This window comes from Camelus dromedarius, chromosome 36 (genome assembly GCF_036321535.1).
Source record: "Camelus dromedarius isolate mCamDro1 chromosome 36, mCamDro1.pat, whole genome shotgun sequence".
In the NCBI taxonomy this organism is placed as follows: Eukaryota; Metazoa; Chordata; class Mammalia; order Artiodactyla; family Camelidae; genus Camelus; species Camelus dromedarius.
This window is the reverse complement of record NC_087471.1, coordinates 4,716,588-4,734,680: the sequence shown is the minus strand read 5'-3', so window position 1 is coordinate 4,734,680 and position 18,093 is coordinate 4,716,588. Positions and strand designations below refer to the sequence as shown.

The window sequence follows — 18,093 nt, the reverse complement described above, 5'->3', positions numbered from 1 at the left end:
ACAAATGCTCAAAATCGTGAGCTGTTATTATTTACTATTAGTTGGGTAGGTCTCTTGAATGCAAAGGCAGGACTGAAAGGAAATAACTACAGAAAACATAAACAGCATAGAAACACAGGTTTCCATGGTACAGGTTTCAGATCCCAGGATCTGGACTGATTCAGCACATCCTCGCGGCTCTCCCTGCTCCGGGTGGGTCATCGGGCTTCTGTGAAGGTTTCCCTCTGACCCCCTGCCTTGGGGACATCTTAGCCTCTTGCTGCTGGCGACTGGTAGCCCGTTTTCTTGTGGCAGGAGCAGGGCTGCAGGTCTGGTTCCTTGTCAGGAGCTGGATTGGAACGACCTAGCTCTGAGATCTCAGTTTTGGGAGAAACTCAGAAACCTTCTCTAGGCTGAACTAACTGGTATTAATCATTGACTCCCCAACTTCTGCAAGCTGGTTGGCTCTACTCTGAAGGTGGGTGGCAAGGATGTGGCTGCTGCTGCCCGCCTCTGCTCCCTTCCAGAGCAGGAGGGGTCAGAAGGGATGGATCTGGGGGGAGGTCTGCTGTATGAGGGTGCGTGGAAGCAAGTCCTAGCCTGGAAGGCTGGTTGGTGTCTGGAGATTGTGCCTGGGCCACGACCGCATTGCAATGGGCCATTGTCTCCTAGTGAAGACACTGAATGCGTCCCACAGAAACTTCAGCAGGAATGGCACCTCGTGTGATGCCGGTACGTGTGCTGCCTGTATTTGAGCCTCGGGGGTGGTTGGGGGCATCCTCTACCAACTTCCAAATGTCCCCTGGGACGTGATTATCTTTTTATTTCATTTATGTTCAGTTCCGTGCACACGGACTTACCATAGTCTTGGGGTCCTGGACACCTTCATTAAAATGGCAGCCTTCACCCCTTACATATCCTTTGTCTGCAGATCAGCAGCCACCTGAGTGCCTTTCACAGTTAGCCTCCCAGTTCGGGAGGGCTCTGCTGAAGGCCTTCTAAGAGCCCATCTCTATTTGCAGACCTGCTACCGCAGAGGAGTATACTGGGTACTCAGGGGGTAGCCCTATCCACTGTCCAGCTGGTCTACCTTCCTCATTGCCACAGATTCATTCACGTATGTTAAAACCCACTGTATCCCATTTCAGTGCAATGGTAGATTCTACTGTTTCCTTTGGACACGAACATCTCCATCACTAGTGTATCCAGGTGAAATTCAGCTTGCCTGTAAGGACATTTAATTCGTGTCCAGTAGGCCCAGGGCAGCAAGAAGGGGCACCAGGAAATGCCAGGCCCCCATTAAAGACTGTCTGCAGGAGGGGATGTGGTCAGGCTGTCCTGTTGGGACACATCACCTTCCTGGGCAGGAAGCCGGAGGACGCTGCCTGGGGCTTGGGGTCAGATATCATCAGCCTGATTGACTGATGTGTCCAGGCTCTTTGCCTCTTAGGTTGTCCTCTGGTGGCTTTCTTTGAGCAGACCCTGACTGCACATGGCCCCTCTTGTTTCCTGGAGGGCCTGGGCCATGGTCTGCAGCTTCCACCCACTGTGCCCATCAACCTCCATTTCTTCTTCCCCGTTTGACTCCCTGCACTGGAGCCTTGTCTGTCGAGTCAGCCCTGCCATCTGCCAGCTGCCATCGGGATCCACCTTGGCTAACACACTGAGATGCTGCCTCCTACTTCCTACCCCAGGTGCCTATTGCAGGAGCAGGCTTAGGGAGCTGGAGTCGGAGGAAGTGCTGGTTGCCCAGTGATGTGAAGGCCAGCCTGCTTGCTAGCCTGCTGGGAAAAGGGCTGAACGAGCAGTTGTGGGGACGTTCCCTCGGTTCAGAATTCCCCTGGGGGCTTACAGCTTTCCAAGTGGGCCTGGGGAGCCCTGCCCGCTACACTCACTGAATAGAAGCAGGGCTGGGTGGTGAACTCTATCTTAGTCTATTTGAGTTGCTGTAACAGAAATACCATATCCTGGGGGCTTATAAACAACAGAAATTTACTTCTCATGGTTCTAGAGGCTGGGAAGTCCAAGATCAAGGCACTGATGGCAGTGTCTGGTGAGGCCCGCTTCCTAGTTCATAGATAGCTGTCTTCTCGCTCAGTCCTCAGGTGGTGGAAGAGGTGAGTGAGCTCTCTGGGGTCTCTTTTCTAAGGGCACTAATCTCATTCATGAGGGCCCCACCCTTATGGCCTAACCACCCCCGAAAGGCCTCACCTCCTAATGCCATCATACTGGGGACTGAGTTTAGATACATAACAGTCAGTCTACAGCAGGCCCCTCAGAGGCTTCCTTTTGCCCTGGAAAGGCTGTTCTTTGCATCCAGACTTGGGGACATTAGTCTAGATTCTGCCTCAGGAACCCACTCATTCATTCTCTCCCTTTGCTGGGCCCAGTTCCCTCTCTGCTGCACCGTTGGCCCTGTTGGCCTTCCCTCTTCTCCTGCGTCTGCCCCTGCCTGTGTCTTGATTTCAACTCAGAGGCTTTTATTTCCCTTTTGGACCTTGCACTCTGGTCCCCTGTCCCCTACTCCTTGAACCGCAGCCTCCGCAGAACCCTGCAGAGTGTATGTGAGAGACTCAGTGGAAGCAGTGAGGAATTTTACCAGGCCTCAGGATCAGATTATTCTGAGATAAATGCATTCAAACACTTGGTGAGCTAACTAAGAGTCTTCTCACTCCTGACCTGGTGTTGTGTGTTTACGTCAAAGTCCCCATCTTTTTTCTGCCCCACGGGATGGTCCACCTTCATACTTTATCTTTATATTTGAAGCCAGTTCAAATCTCAGAAGCTCTGGGGGTCTGATGTTGCACTGGCTTATAGTAGAGGTTTCCAGAGGGCTGGTGACTGATCCAGTGGGGCCCCGTGACCACCTGCTCTCCTCAAGTGGCTTTCCGTGTCCTCTCTGATTTCCATCCAGCCCACTCCTTGTGGGAGGTGCTGGTAGAAGCTGACCTGTCTCAAGACCGCAGCAACCTGTAACCAGCGTTGGTGCGTGTGCTGTCCAACAGGAGGGGCACGGCTCCCAGCCCTCTGACGTCAACCTGGAGTTGTCACCTGTTGTGGAGTTGGTGGGTAGAAACAGGGAGGATCTGCCCCAAGTTCAGGGCTTAGGGGAAGGGCCTGTGAGTGGGAGGACTGAGGACTTTCTACCTGGGGTTAATGGAAGACGTGTGCGGTGCGTCTGCCCGGGCAGCAGGGATCTTCACGTGGGCATGTGTACGGGGACGTGTACGGGCTGGAGTCCTTCTTGCAGGTGAGTCCAACGGTCCATGTTCTCTCTTCTTTGGACGCTGGGTTCTGTGTGCTTCACCTTAAGCTGACAGGTTGGAACCCCTCCGTTTATAGATTTTATTTTTTCAAAGCCTTTTTTTGTAAAACACTAACCTCAGCGAAGGAGAAAGAAGAAAAGGAAAAAAAAAAGCTGAGTTCAGCAGCTGTAGTTTGCTGTATTTTTCATCTTGCATCAGCAAGTTGGGACCACAAATAATCTGGTCTTACATGCTTCAGCGATGCTGCCGCTTAAGACTCGGGCCTCCTCCTAAGGCAGTGTTTTCCTGGGAGCCCGCGGCACTCCCGGTCCCTGGCCTGCTGGCTCAGGTGCGGGAGTGGGGGGCCAGGGCCGGGGGTCCCAGTGGGAGGCGGAGCACAGCAGGGAGCTCTGGCCAGCAAGGGGGTGGGTCATTAATTTCTGAACGGTTTCTGAAATCAGCTAAACATTTCCTTTTAACCAGTTTCCCCAGCCTCACATCCTTTGTTAGTTCAGGGAAAAATGTCATTCATAATGGATGTTGCCTTGATAAGTTGCTCCCGGGAAGCAGAGCGTTCTCATTAGTCTGTATAATGAGAAAGACTCCTAGTGGTGGCATAGCTGCCCAGATATTTGCCTGATGGGAAAAATACTTGTCTATGCAGTCGTTTCTGGAAGACCCAGAAGGAGGATGCTGGGGGACGAGGCTGAGAGCCAAGGTCCTCTGCAGCCTCTGTGGCTCCGAGGTGGGGGGTGTGTTCCCCAGTACTCGCCGAGCGCAGACCCGGACCCCTGGTCCTGGTGGGTCTGGGCTGCAGGGGGCAGGCTTCTCCCCATCTCTGCCTCACCAGCCTCCTGTCCCTGCTCTCACTCCCTGCACATCTTCTCTTTTTTAATTATTCCTGGGAAAAAAAAGAGTAAACATGTGCAGGGTGAATTCTGTTTTTCAGAAGTACTTTTGCATATGTGGTTTCACTGTTTGCTTTTGCACAGGAGTTTTATTCCAGCCTTCTTCTGTGCAGGCGTCAGGGCTATTCTGACACTAAGAGGGGCAGTGATGTTTCCAGGTTTATGGCTTGTAAGCAGCGGGAGTTTTGACCCAAATACTTCACCTGATCCTGATTCCCTTTGCCCTTCTGCTTATTTGGAATGGACAGTTTCCCCGGCCTTTCTGCCCAGAGACCCATTTGATTTTCCTCTGTGGGTCCCCAAGGCACTTGTTCACGTTGAGAGTGGTGCTTAAGGATGTGTGTTAATTCTTGTAGGCCACTGGGGCCTCCTTTAGTGGATGGCTGTTACCAGAGATAGCAAAGATACTTTTCCAAGTTCCTAACAGCCACCAGGCAGGATCTGAGGAGGGGAGGGAGAGAGATCCACTCAAGGACATTTTGGGGGGCTGACCTGTCTTGGTGCCCAAGTGAATGCAGTGCCAATGCATTTTGCTCTACTATCAGCTGAATAATTTTCAGCTTATAATTTTATTTTTCAGCAGGAGGTGTTTGGAGAGTTCTTGGCTCTTTTCCTACTTAGAGGAAAGCCTTCTGTGCCTTCAGATACAGTCTCCATCCATCCATCCATCCATTTATTCTTTCCTCCTTCCGTCCCTTCCCCCTTCCCCCCAAAGGCTCTTGGGTCCCTATTTGCTGTCAGGTACTCCTCTGGGCACTGAGGATTCAAACACGAATAAAGTGGTTTCTATTCTGAAAGAACTTGTAGTGTAATGGGAGGAACAGATACAAAAAATATAAATTATAATATGGTTGGTGGGGCGGACATATTAATTGGAGTTTGTGAAACATGTTTGGAGTTGGGGCAAGGCATTCCCAGGAAGTTTTCTGGAAGAGCCGGCACCTCCTGGACCGGGTTTGAAAGGGTGAATTGGAAGAAGATTTAAGGAGCACGTGGTTGGAGGAGGGCATTCCCGGCAGGAGGAGCACTGGAGGATGGGATCTGTGAAGCATCACTGTCGGGGAATGGGTACCCTTTGATATTGCTCCAGGGGTGTGGGTGGAGAGAGAGGAGGAGGGTGAGGACAGATGAGATGATGAGGTCAGCAAGATCCTGATTATAGGGGGTGGTTCTGGGGAGGAGGCAAATGAGGGGCTCTTGAAGCCCAGGATGTTTTCCTTCAGGGGCATCAGTGGGGCTGTAGTCACCAGAATCAGAAAAGCCAACGCCAGCGTGCTGCGTGGGAATCCAGGTTACTCTTCCCAGAAATGCCTAGACCTCTTTTAGGGATGAGGATGCCCCGGTGGAGTATCACCCAAGCCGGTACTCCCTTGTGACTTGCAGAGCTGGGGCTTGAACCCAGGTCGTTTGGGGCCTGGGACTTTGTCTTTGTCCCTGTGCCCCTCCCCCTGGTCTGCAGTTTAGGCCAAGTTTTCTTCCATCTGTTGTGCTTCGGGAAATACAATTTGATTTAAGAAACTACCTGAATCTCTGTAACAATGTGCCACAGAATCAGAGGGTTTGCAGGGACTTCGAAGGCTGAGAAATGCATCCTGGGGAGGTCGGAGGGAGGGGAGGTGCTGGGAATAACAAAGGTAGGGAGGGATCTGGGTCTTTGAGTGGGAGGTGCTCAGCTTTTGGAATAGGAAGAAAAAGGGTTGGACAAGCTTGAACTGAGAACACAAGAACTTTAGCCAACGAGGCTTCAGGTGTCAGCGTCTTAGGACCACGCGCTGCAGTGAGGGTGCTGATGTGAGATGCAGACCAGCACTGGGACCTTGCCGGCTCCTCGGCCCCCGTGGACTTGTCTGCTACCCCCGCCTTAAGGGAGGGGACCAGAAGCTTTCTTTTCCAGAGCAGGAGAGAGGGTGGCAGTGGGGAGGGAGCGAGGGAAGAAACTAACCTCACACCACCGGCCAGAACCGTATCAGCATTCAGAGAAAGTTGAAAGAAACCTTTCAGCTGGCTGGCTACCTAGCTCAAGGCTAACCACACTCTTAACACAATAATAAGTCAATCCTCACTGAATAATTAAATAGAGAGCCTTCATAAGTATTGACTTAATGTGACAGCAAGTCTATAGTGATTCGGGGTTTGCTTATGTAAACACAATCTCTTGTTCAGCTTACTTAGCAGTTCAATGAAATGGAACAGTCCTTCAATTAAAATCAAATGATGCATACGTTTAATTCTTTTCTCCTCTTACCGGGTAATGATAGGTTTGGAACATAGGTGAAGGGATTGGGGAAAAATGAAGAAAAAGGTTATCTGCCCGTCTGCCTGGGTTTTTAGAGGACATGAAGGAGTGTATCCGATGGCACCCGTCTCTCCGTCCCCGCCGGGAGACCCATGTGGGCTCGGGTTGGCTTTTGCTCCATCCAGACCCTCCCAGTCCTCTCCTAGAGCAGGCTTCGGTGGGCCACTCCAGGCGGTGTGTCATCTCTCGATGGTGGCCTGGGTCCAGTTGGTTGCGTCTGGTCAGCTGGGGTCCAGTGCTCCAACCACAGCCCTGTGCAGGGAGTTTCCTATGGACGCCCTCATGGCTAACCTGGAGGAGAGAGGGGATGCTGGGTGAGCTCCGGACTGGGTGGAAAGGGGGGAACCAAGGAGGAAGGGGGTACCTCCCTGATTCCCTTGGGTGACATCAGAAGAGAAATAAGCCTCCTTCCTTCTGAGGCTTCAGAATGCTGGGGGGGGAGGGGGAGGGGGTTGAGGAAGAGAGGGCTGGGGAAGGGTGGGGACGGCGGGGTGGAGGGGAAAACCCACCGGCTTTGGAGCTCAGATTCGAAGCTCGGCCTTCTGCCTTGCTGCTGTGATATTAAGTGAGTTAATTAACCTCTGCATGCCTCTATTTCCTTATCTGTCAGACAGAGGTAATGACGCTCACTGCGGAGAATTGTCAGAATAAAGCATGATGATGTGAGTGGAAGCACTTGGTGCGACTCTGTACAAATGCAGGAGGTGCTGGTTAATAGATCGGAGATGTTGCATTCCTTTGGCCTGAAGGGAGAGAGCCCTCTCTCTACACAGTGTCCCAGGCTCAGAACTGGCCCGCAGAGTCCCCTAATCTCGACAATAGCGTAGCAAGCGTTTATGGGGCGCCCACCGTGTGCTGGGCACTATCCACGCATTTACGCCCATTCCCTCATTCAGTCTTGTCCAGATCATGCAGGGAAAGTACCATTATAACCCCCACTTTGCAGATGAGGAAACGGAGGCCTGGAGAGGCTTCATGACCCAGTCAAGGTCACACAGCTGCTGAGTATCTGAGCCGAGGTTCAAATCCAGCCAGCATGACTTGATGTCAGAAGTTGGACCTCGTGGCCGGGTCTGCTTCTGCGGAGGGGCTGGGGTGGAGAGATGGGGTTCTCGAAGAATCCAGGACCTCCTGGGGAGGAGATCAAACATTTCTCCTGGCAGGTGCCTGCCGTGAGGTCATGGTCACGTCCAGAAGGGTTCAGTCTGCATTTCCCAGCGAGGTGTCAGGCTCTGTCTTCAACCCGCAGCTCCTAGGGATCGGAGCTGCCCTTCAGTGAAGGACCAGCTCTCTGAGATGGTAGCTTTGCTCTCTCAGTGTGTTTCCCTTGGGACCCAGGGTCAGTTGCACTTTTTAAAAAAATTTATTTATTTTTTGAATTTGTGTGTGTGTGTATGTGTGTGTGTGTTTTGTTTAGGGGGGAGGTAATTAGGTTTATTTTAGTGGAGGTACTGGGGATTGAACCCAGGACCTTGTGCATGCTAGGCATGCGCTCTACCACTGAGCTCTATCCTTCCCCTTTTAATTTTTTTTTTGATTGGAGATATTGGAGATTGAAGCCAGGACCTTGGGCTTGCTAAACGCGCACTCTACTGCTGAGCTGCATACCGTAGTCCCCCCAGTTGCATTTGTTGATGCTTCTGGAACCAACAACATTTTCTCTCATCAAAGATTTCAAAAAATCACTGTTTATAACAGCTCAGGATTCCTGAGGCCTCATTCAGTTAAACTTAAAGAAATAATTACCATCTGAAAGCAAGTTTATTAAATGAGAACATAATGAACAGTGTCTTCTATTAGCATCTTTTGAAATTTACTTCTGGATCTTGTCAGTTCACACACTTGCCATTTTCCCTTGTTTGTAATGAGGGCACATAAACTATATTGCCTCCTGCTTTTTATCCCTTAACATGATTGCATGTCTGAATTTTCATATATTGGCACAATCTACGTCCTTGTTGTTTTTATTAGCGATGTGGCTTTCTGTGGCTTATCCACCTGGGCCATTTTTCTCTAAGTGAGCTGGGGGAAAGAATCCAAGGCCAGGTCCGTCTTCCTTCATGAATTGTACCATCATCCATTTTCCAAGTGGCTCCCGCCCAAGTGCTCCTGCAATCCTGCCTCTTTCACATGGTTCCACAGACCCTTTGTGGGCTTGTGTTGAGGTGGGTGTCCTTTTGAGTGTGTGGTTTTTCTGGTTGCTTTGAACTTGGACAAAGAAGATCAGATAAAAGCAGAGAGCAAAGCGAAGCAGTAGTCAAGAATTTTTCTGTTTAAAGCGACAGAGACCCAACTAGTTTAAGAAAAATTAAACAGGAATCTGTTGGCTTCCAATAAAACACAGACAGAGCAGGCGTGTATTCCAGCACTCAAATAAAAATGGGTCTCCCACTGTCTCTCCCCGCCTCTTGTTTCTGCTTCTCTCTGCAGGTTAGCTACATGTTTATCTTTCTTGTGTCTGTGAGGCTAGAACTACGGTCCCAATTTATCTGGGCTCACATCCGTGGTGTCTGACAAGCAGAAAGAAAAGAATGTCCTCCTCTGCTCCATTGGGAAAACCTCAGAGAAGGGCCTTCTTTGGCCTGGCTTGTGTTACTTCCTGATTGCAGTCAGTGTATGACCAGCCACTGTGGCCGGGAAGAGTCGTGTGGTTGGCCCAGCCTGGGTCATGTGTTTACCTGTAGCCCAGCAGAGCAGAGAGCCATGGTTGACAGCCTGTAAGAACTACTTGACCAGAGGAGGAAGTCCCCATCCCACCCCTAAGGGGAGCTGCTATTCTGGCCAGAAAGAGTAAGTGTCCACTCACACTTAAAGAATAAACAGGGATGTCCCAACACCACTTGCCAAAGAGACTGGAAGCAACCTAAATGTCCGTTGACAGATGACTAGATAAAGAAGATATGGTACACACACACACACAGGAATACTACTTAGCCATAAAAAAGAATGAAACAATGCCACTTGCAACAACATGGATGGATTTAGAGATGGTTATACTGAGTGAAGTCAATCAGACAGAGAAAGACAAATATATGCTGTCACTTATAGTGTGGAATCTAAAAAAATGACACAAATGAACTTATTTACAGAACAGAGACTCACAGACATAGAAAACAAACTTATGGTTACTAGGAGGGAAGGGGACGGGGAGGGATAAATTGGGGGTTTGAGTTTAGCAGATACAAACTACTATATACAGAATAGATAAACAACAAGATAAACTGTTGTGTAGACAAACTACTGTGTAGCACAGGGAATTGTAATAACCTATAATGAAAAAAATATGAAAAGGAATACACACACACACACACGTAACTGAATCACTATGCTGTACACCAGAAACTAACACAACATTGTAAACCGACTATACTTCAATTAAAAAAAAAGAATAAACGGGGAAGGAAGCCAGTGGATTGTGGATTTCATGAAACAAGTGGTGACAGTCTCCAGGAGGAGGCAGGGAAGGACGGGAGACCAGGCTGTCCGCCGTGAGCCCTGGAGGTATCAGAAAGCAGGCGTGAGGGGGAGACCCATTTCCCCTTCCTCAGCGTCACGTAACATCGAGCCCGCGTAACCGCGCCCTGCACCGCACTGCCGGCGGGGACCTCCGAAAGCCATTCCGAAGGCACGTGCGTCTGTTAGAGCCATTTCCTCTCCATTCCCAGAAATCATCTGTGAAGCCCATCAGAAGTAATTTGCATTTCTTGGGGACCCTTCTTCCCCTCCATGAAATATTCACGTGCTCTGTTCATTAGCACGTGGCTGTGCTGGTGGCCCCCTGAAGCACTGTGAGCAGCGGTGGGTCACAGCAGCAGAGCCGGAGAAAAGACCCTGTCCTCACTGGCAGGCGCCTCGCCCTGCTGAGCTGGCTGTCGGGTGTGTGTGACTGTGTGACCCGCCTCCTAAGAGCTGCCGTGTCCTTGCTGTGAGATGCGTCTCCTTTGTGGTGGGGTTGTTCAGAAAGGTCAGTGAGATAACCATGTGTGGCTAGTAGCACGTAGATCCTCAGTAAATATTCGCTTTCTTTCCTCCTCCTCCGATGCTACGACCAGTCGAAACCGTAGCAGGTACAACCGGGTAAAGGGAACTTTGTGAAGCTGACAAGGGCTTTAGACACAAAAGCCAGGTGTGGATGAGCACTGGGGTTCTGTGGAGCAATCTACCCTCGTATCCTTCCAGGCCAGACAGATTTGAGAAAGTCTGTGTGTTTGGGAAGGAGTTTACAATCTGGACCAAGGGAGGGATTCGTGACCAAGAGGTGCCCATCCATTCTCTTGGCTAAGGGCAAAAAGCATGGAAGCAAGAGGTGTGTATCCAAGTGTAGCTGTATATCCGAGTGGAACTGTGTGTCTGTGTGGGGACGGGGGTATGAGTGCGTTTGGTGTGTGTGTACAGACATACTCTTAGCCATGTAACTGCGAGCCTTCCTGGGCTGTGGCCTGAAGCATTTCTCTGTTCCGCTGGCTGGGCTGGAACGTGAGCCTGTTTAAAGCTGAGACCAGGGAGTGGAGTCTGAAGGGTACCCATAAACCCAGCCTTCGTCAGAGTCATCTGGAGGGCTGGTTAAAGCACAGATTGCTGGACCCCGCCACTGGATTTCAGATCTGTTAGGTCTAGGGGGGATATGGAAAATTTGCATTTCTACTAAGTTCCCAATTTTACGCTGATGCTGTGGGTCTGTGGACCACACTTTGAGAACCCCTGAGCTGTAGGAAGCCCACCCCCTCCCTTTCTCCTCGCCCCCAAATCTGGTTGATTCCGCATGTGTGGGCTGGCCTTTGCGCTGCCATCTTTGCCTCTTTGCCCTTTGCAGGAGCGCATCTGCCCATCAGATAGGGTTGCCAGATCTTAATACAGGCTACCCAGGTAAACTGGAATTCCAGATAAACAATGAAACACTGTTCAGTATAAGTACATCCCAGATGTGGAATGGGACGTACTTATACTAAAAATAATTCATTGTTGATCAGAAATTCAAATTAACTGGACATCCTGCATTTAATCTGGCAACTGTTTAATCAGATTGGGGGTCAAGTGTCTGTCTCTGCCTGTCTTGCTGCTTTCCTGTGATTGAATAGGTTGCAGCTGCTGATGAAACAGGCCCAAAGAAGGTTTGTGTGTATCGGGCAGATCCACCTGCTGCCCGGAGCTCATTTGGCAGTCTTGGTGCAGCCTCGCTGAGGTGGACCTGGCTTGTGTTCGCTGTTGGTTCTCCTGCTGGCTCTCTGTTTCTCTCTTTGTCTCTCTTTCTCTCGAGCCTTCTTTTATGCCATCCCTCTTATGGGGGCTCTTCAAGGCAGAAAGCTGAGAAGTGATGGGGCTGATTGGGGAAAAGTCTGTTTCTGCCAATGAGAGCGGAGTCCAAGAGACTGGTGACTTCACGGCGTCTGCAGGGACAAGAGGCATCTGGCTGGGAGATGGCTCAGACATCCCCAGCTGGCTCGTCACACACTGTGAAAAGGATAACATTTGCCTTGGAGACTGGACCTACCGGGACTGGGCTGATTCACTCGTGGTTGGAGCTGAGCGTCTAGGGCTGGAAGGAAACTGACACCCCTGGTCTCTGCTGCTGATGGAGGGAGCCGGCTGCCGTGGACTTGGGTGTGTCTTGAGGGAACATGAACGATCAGAGGCCTCCCGGTGACCTGGATGTGGCGTCCCCCTAAATGGCCCTTTGTCACTCTGGCTTGCCAAGCCTCCTGGATGCTGAGAATGGAGAAATAGAGGAAGAGAAAGCCCAGCCATTTCCCCCCCCTTCCCTCTGCTCCTCCTGCCCCCTCCCTGTGCTCTGGGGGGAGCCGTGTAGCGCGCCGTGGGGGAGGTGGGCCACAGCCTCGGAGGCGCAAGGCGACTCTTCCCCGTGCTTGCCCCCGGCTCTGGCAAAGGGGCCTGTGCTGCTCCTCCTGTGTCCTCAGTGTGGCGTGGAGAGTGACACGGCGCTCCAGCAGGGTGACTCTGGAGCCTGGCGGAGAAAGAGGAGAGCCATCTCCCCACCTTGGCAGGGTCAACAGGTATCTTTCTTCTCCATCAGACACAGGAAAAAGCCATTCCCTGTTTGCACCTGCCAGTGGCAGGCACAATGCTGGGGACAAGACATCTGGTGGAGAAGAAAGATAAGGGCAGTGCCCCCCCCCACCATGTACCCCAGCTCCCCCATGTACCTCCTGGAGAGGGAGATAGGCAGGCACGGCCCACCCTGGGGATGCTGAGCACAGAGACACAACTGGCCTGCCCAAGGTCACACAGCAGGCGAGTGGCAGGCAGAGCGTGGCCATGTGACAGCTGCTCCCCCCTCTGCCAGCAGCTGGACCTGCCCCTCCCCTCCTCACTGAGGGGTCCCACTGGCCCGCAGCACCTGGTGGTGGAGCTCTTTTACCTTCTATTTCCTGGCTTGCTTCCTGTACCAGCCCCCTTTCTCCGGATGACCTTGTCTCTCTCTGTGTGGGCTTCATTTTCTCCTCATTTTCACACTTTCACTCGCCTCCAGCCTGGGGCCCAGTGACATTTTGAGAGGCCTCGTGGATGGTGAGGCTGGCAAGGTCCTCAAGGTTCCCGCTGTCAGTGACTGGAGAGCCAGCCTTGCAGAAGGGAGGCAAGGCTCTGTGTGCAGGTGGGGAGTGGAGCTTTTGGGAGGATGGAGCCAGGCTCTCAGGTCTGGACCAGTGGGCAGCTTGCTCCCTCGGGACGGTGAGCCGGCACTGACCTCTCACGCAGCCCTGGACCTGGGCCTGGTGGGCACTCTGCCCTGGCCGCATCAGCTGGGATTTCTTCTCTGACATCACATCGACATGTGTGCCATTCCCATCCTTAGTCTGTCAGTCGCGTGGCAGGGGCTCAATACATATTTGGAGACAGGATGAGTGGATGTCTGCCACTTCCTCCTCGCCCAGAGGAGTTTGGAGGAGATGGATGAAGAAATCAGTAGAGTCTGTCACTCTCGGAATGTCTGTTCCAGTTGGAGAGACCACACAGGGCGATATCAGGAAGGCTCTATGCGGTTAAGTGTGGAATTGCCTGGTCCAGACTGTAGGTGTAGTTGGAATACAGAGGTGGGAGACGTCCGCATGGCTGGTGGGGCAGGAAGGGCTTCGCGGGAGGGACTGCCGTGAGCACTGGCGAGGTGGTAGGAGGGGTCAAGCCCTAAGTGTGATCAAATGGTGTTGGAATGGACTTCTGTTTCGGCTCAGAGATGCTGTTTGAACATCTCTTTGGTGGGGAGGAGAGGGTGACTAGCATCTCTCCTGGTAATCTCGCAGCCCCCCGCCCCGAGGTGCAGGGGCTCAGTTCCGGCTTCACGCCACCCACCCGCAGCCCTCCTCCCTGCTGGGGCCTGACCGGTTCCCTTTGGCTCCTTCCACAGGGAGACATTTGGCCACAGTGAGTGACAAAGTCACTGACGGTGCTGAGTTTCCTGTGGCTGCCAGAACAAAGGGCCACAAACTGGGTGCCTTAAAACAGAAATTGATCTTTTCACAGTTCTGGAGGCCGGAAGTCCAGAGTCGGGGTGTCGGCAGAAGGGAGCACCATCCCATGCCTTTCTCCTAGCTTCTGGAGTCGCTGATGGTCCTTGCTGGTCTGGGCTTGTAGGGACGTCCCTCCAGTTGCTGCCTTGGCCCTCATGTGTGTTCTCACTGTGCGTCTGTGTCTCTTCTGTAAGGACACCAGACGCTGGATGTTGGGCCCGCCCCAGTCCACTGCTCATCTTGGCTGCATCTGCAAAGAGTTTATTTCTGAGTAAAGTCATGTTCATAGGTACCAGGGGTGAGGACTGCAACGTAGCTCTTGGGGTGACACAGTTCAGCCCACGCTAGCTGTTTAGAGATTTTGATTTGTTTGCCTCCAAATCCCCTTTGCTATGAAAGTCTGTGTCCCCTGCTGGCCCCCCGACAGGTGTCTGGAGGTCTGGGCCGTGGGCAGCGACCACCCCCCACCCCACATCACCCCATTCATCGATCTTTTCTCGAACTTGCTGGTTCACGGAGCGGGGTGGGTGTGGGTCTTGCTGTTTAAGACCAAGTCTTATTCTGTAGGGTTTGGTGGCTTGGTTGGAGATGCTGCTTTTCCCTGTTTGGGGGACTGTTTGAGGAGACAGAGGGTGTATTTATGGGCAGGACAGAGGGCTGAGACACTGCAGATTGACAAGGTACCTCTACAGAGGAGCAGGATGTGGGCGGCGGGACCGGCCGGAAGGGGCAGCCCCAGTTGTCCGTGTTCTGGGCCGGAGTCCTGGCTCCATGGCTCACTAGTCCTGCGGTCTCGGGCCAGTCAGTCAGCTTCCTCCTCTGTGAAGTGGGATCATGGTAACGACCGCTTGACAGATCTCACAGAGTTTCTGTGAAGATTACATGATAAAAGGTAGACATGGAAGGACCTCTTCTTAGGTAATGTTTTTATGGTCGTCAGTGATGCATGACGTAAAACTGACCCTTTTCTCCACGTTTAAGTGTCCAGCTCAGTGGCTTTAAGAGCACTCACGTTGCTATGCAATCATCCATCTCCAGAACTTTTTCATCTCCCCAAACCGTGAAAATACTTTTTCATCTCTAAACTGAGAGCACTTTTTATTCATTTGATAAATAAGGAAAATGAGTCCTCAAGAAGCAAGGGCCCCTCTGAGGGCTCCCAGCGCGTTCGGGGCGGGGCTGAGGTGAGACCCCGTCCCCAGCTCGCAGCTGGGAGCTCATCTTCCATCTCCTGCACCTGCTGCCCCTGCAGGTTGTGGGGGTCTGTTTGCATGAGGCCTCACTGGGGTCACATCCCTCTGGAGAGCTTCCTCCTTCTCCCAAACCCCATCCCCCAGGACCGTGGGCCCTGCAGGCGAACCAGGATTTGTCCCCTAGTGGGACCCACGCAGCCGCCTGTGTGGAGGGTTTCTTCTTTGATGGTCCTGGTTCCTGTCAACCTCTTGTCTGTCTGTCTGTCTCTACCTGCTCCTTCGTCATATGGACGGAGTTCCAGTGGAGAAGCTGGGGAGCTGGATTCAGGGTGATCTCTGGGATGGCTTTGTGAGCTACCTCGTGGTGCGGACAGAGCACAGGCAGGGAGGCAGATGGCCTGGGTTCTGGTCCTTCGTGTGGCTACCACGGTGTTCTCACCGAGCCCGTGTTGTCGAATTCCTGCAGTGTGCCCATCATGGGGAAAGTACCCGTGAACAAGACCTTAGTGCTCGCTGCCTGCAGCTGCTGTGAGACGTACATGATGTGGCAAAGGGCACCCGCCTGTAGGAAGCCATGGCAGGTGGGGAGGAAGGCGATGCCCCCAGCCAGGCTGGTGGTAGAACCCCGGGGCTAGGGCGCTAGGGCAGGGGGAAGAAGGAAGGAGAATGGCCGTGCAGGTTAGGCTTGCGTGCCCTGGGCCCCTCATGCCCCTCGACGTCCCGGTGCTGGGGGCTGGGGACAGACCCGGGTAAGACAGTGGCTGCCTTCAGGCGGCTCACGGTCGAGTGGGGAACACAGAGCTGCGTGCCGGTGATTCTGAAGGCACTTCATCCATGCCGACAGAGGAATGGATGATGACAGGTTACATTACCAGGGGAAGGAAAGGCTGATTTTGCCTCGCGGGATGGGGATGCTGGTGGAGGGACGGCAGGGGAGGCTTTGCTTTGGTTTAATGCAGAGGAGACAGGTCAGGAATACCCATGAGATGTCTCAGCCCATGGGGTGGGGTAGGGGGCCACTGCTGTTTTAACCTCCCTAGAGGCTGCCCCTTTGCCCACCAGATGGATCCTGTGAGGTGGCTGGACAGGGATTTTTGTATCCATTCTGTGGGTGGGAGTAGTGATGTGCTGAAAGACTTGGGAGCAGAGCCCTGGGTCCTGCCTGGGTCCCAGGTGTTCTCAGCAAACCCACCCCGGGTACCCTCTGTGTTTCCCGGACTGAGACCCACGCAGAGCGGGCCTGGCATCAGCTGGGTGCCTGGCTCTCCAGGAAGTCTGGTCCTCAAAGGCCTTCTAGCCTAAAGCCCCCCAAAGCCTGGTGGTCTCCCTGGCTTCCTGCAGCTCTGGGAGGCTCCTGGAGGGCAGCCCACTAACCTGCTCTCTCCAACGGGTCTTCTCCTGACACCAGGTCCCGGCTGGCCGACTTCCACGCCAATTGTCGGGCCTCCTACCAGACGCTCACCAGCTGCCCGACCGATAATTACCAGGCGTGCCTGGGCTCCTATGCCGGCATGATTGGTAAGCCGCCCCGCCTGGGCTCTCCGTGGCTCCCAGCTGCTCCAGGTTCAGACAGAGGCCGAGGCCCAGCTTGGGGCCAGCACGTGAACAGCTTGCCCTTCTCTGCACGGTTTCAGAGAGCTGTGATGGAGGCCGGAGCAGAAGCCAGCTCTTTATCACGGGGGAGGAGGCCCCAGGGGCCTCAGGAGGCTTCTGAAATTAGAAGAAAGTGTAGCATTCCTTCCCTGACACAAGCAGTTTCCGTGAACCATCTTATTTAATTCTCACAGCAGGGGTTGGTGTCTCCACTTTACAGGTGGGGAAACTGAGGCTTAGGGAAGCTAAGTAACTTGTGAAGGCTCACCCCACTACTCCATGTCGGTCCTGGGGTCCAAGCCCAGGAATGAGCCACGGTCTTCCTGACTCAAGGACGCACCCTCTGCTTGTTGGCACAGGAGAAAGCGAGGGCCCGTGCTCTGGGAGGGGGCTCCTGGGTGTCCCCTCTACTGTCCTGGTCTGTCCTCTATGCCATGCCCCACCCCGCCCCCTGCCGACCCCTTGATTTGGATCATGAGCTGGGCTGTGTGTTTAGGGGACAGGTGGGAGGGAGAGAGGGGTCCCAAGCCTCTTTTCTGTTGTGTCTGGGGTCTGGGGGCCCGAAGGGAAGTCTTACTGCCCCTCGCTCCTCTCTCCCTGCCCAGGGTTTGATATTACACCCAACTACGTGGACTCCAACCCCACTGGCATCGTGGTGTCGCCCTGGTGCAGCTGTCGTGGGAGCGGAAACATGGAGGAGGAGTGTGAGAAGTTCCTCAGGGACTTCACCGAGAACCCGTGCCTCCGTGAGTCCTGTGGTGTCCCCCGCACCCCGGGAGCCCTCCCGCCCTTCACATCCCAGGGGACCCTGGAGCTCTGCCCCCGCCTTTCCCTCCTTCCCCCTGGGTGACCGATGACATCTGTGGGGCTTCCCCCGCATGGCGGTTGCTGACGTGGGCTTTGTGCCCTTGGAGAGTCACGGCAGAGCTGTCAGGAGGCCAGCCTGCGTTCCCACTGGAGGCCTTCAGCCTCTGTTAAGTCAAGGCCAAAGTTTTCTGGTCTATTACCCTGACAGTTTCAGCCAGGTTCCTTTGGGGACAGCCCTGTGGTGGGGGTCTCAGTACCTGCCACTGCTCCTTTTAAGGACTGATTTCCCCTTGGAACTGGACTTTGAAATCATCAAACTCAGTCCCGAGGCTGGAGAGTGAGAGGTCAGCCGCAGGCTCCGTCTGCCTGGTCCTTCTGGTCTGACACCCTTGCTGCCCGCACCTGTCTGAAGATCTCCTCCCCTCTGCCTTCCCTCCTTTCTTTCTTCCGTCCATCTGTCCATCCACCCTTTCTGACGGGGGGTTGGGGATGGAAGTCACGGTGCCTGTCATTGGGCAGCTTGCCGTCCGGAGATGTCGTCAGGGGGTCAAGATGATCACAGTGCGAGAGGAACAGTGCAGGGGTGGAGGTCTGCACGGGGCTCTTCAG

The 18,093-nt window shown here is 53.3% G+C and overlaps 1 protein-coding gene across 2 annotated transcripts in view; it reads left to right on the top strand.

Annotated features, from left to right (window-relative positions):
• The window catches only part of GFRA2 (GDNF family receptor alpha 2), an 83,701-nt gene that overhangs the window by 53,687 nt on the left and 11,921 nt on the right, over positions 1 to 18,093 (top strand). For both annotated transcript variants that reach the window (XM_064482456.1, XM_010996333.3), the window contains exons 5-6: positions 16,493 to 16,602; positions 17,283 to 17,423. In XM_064482456.1, the coding sequence (XP_064338526.1) occupies positions 16,493 to 16,602; positions 17,283 to 17,423 (251 nt within the window). The remainder of the gene's footprint in view (positions 1 to 16,492; positions 16,603 to 17,282; positions 17,424 to 18,093) is intronic.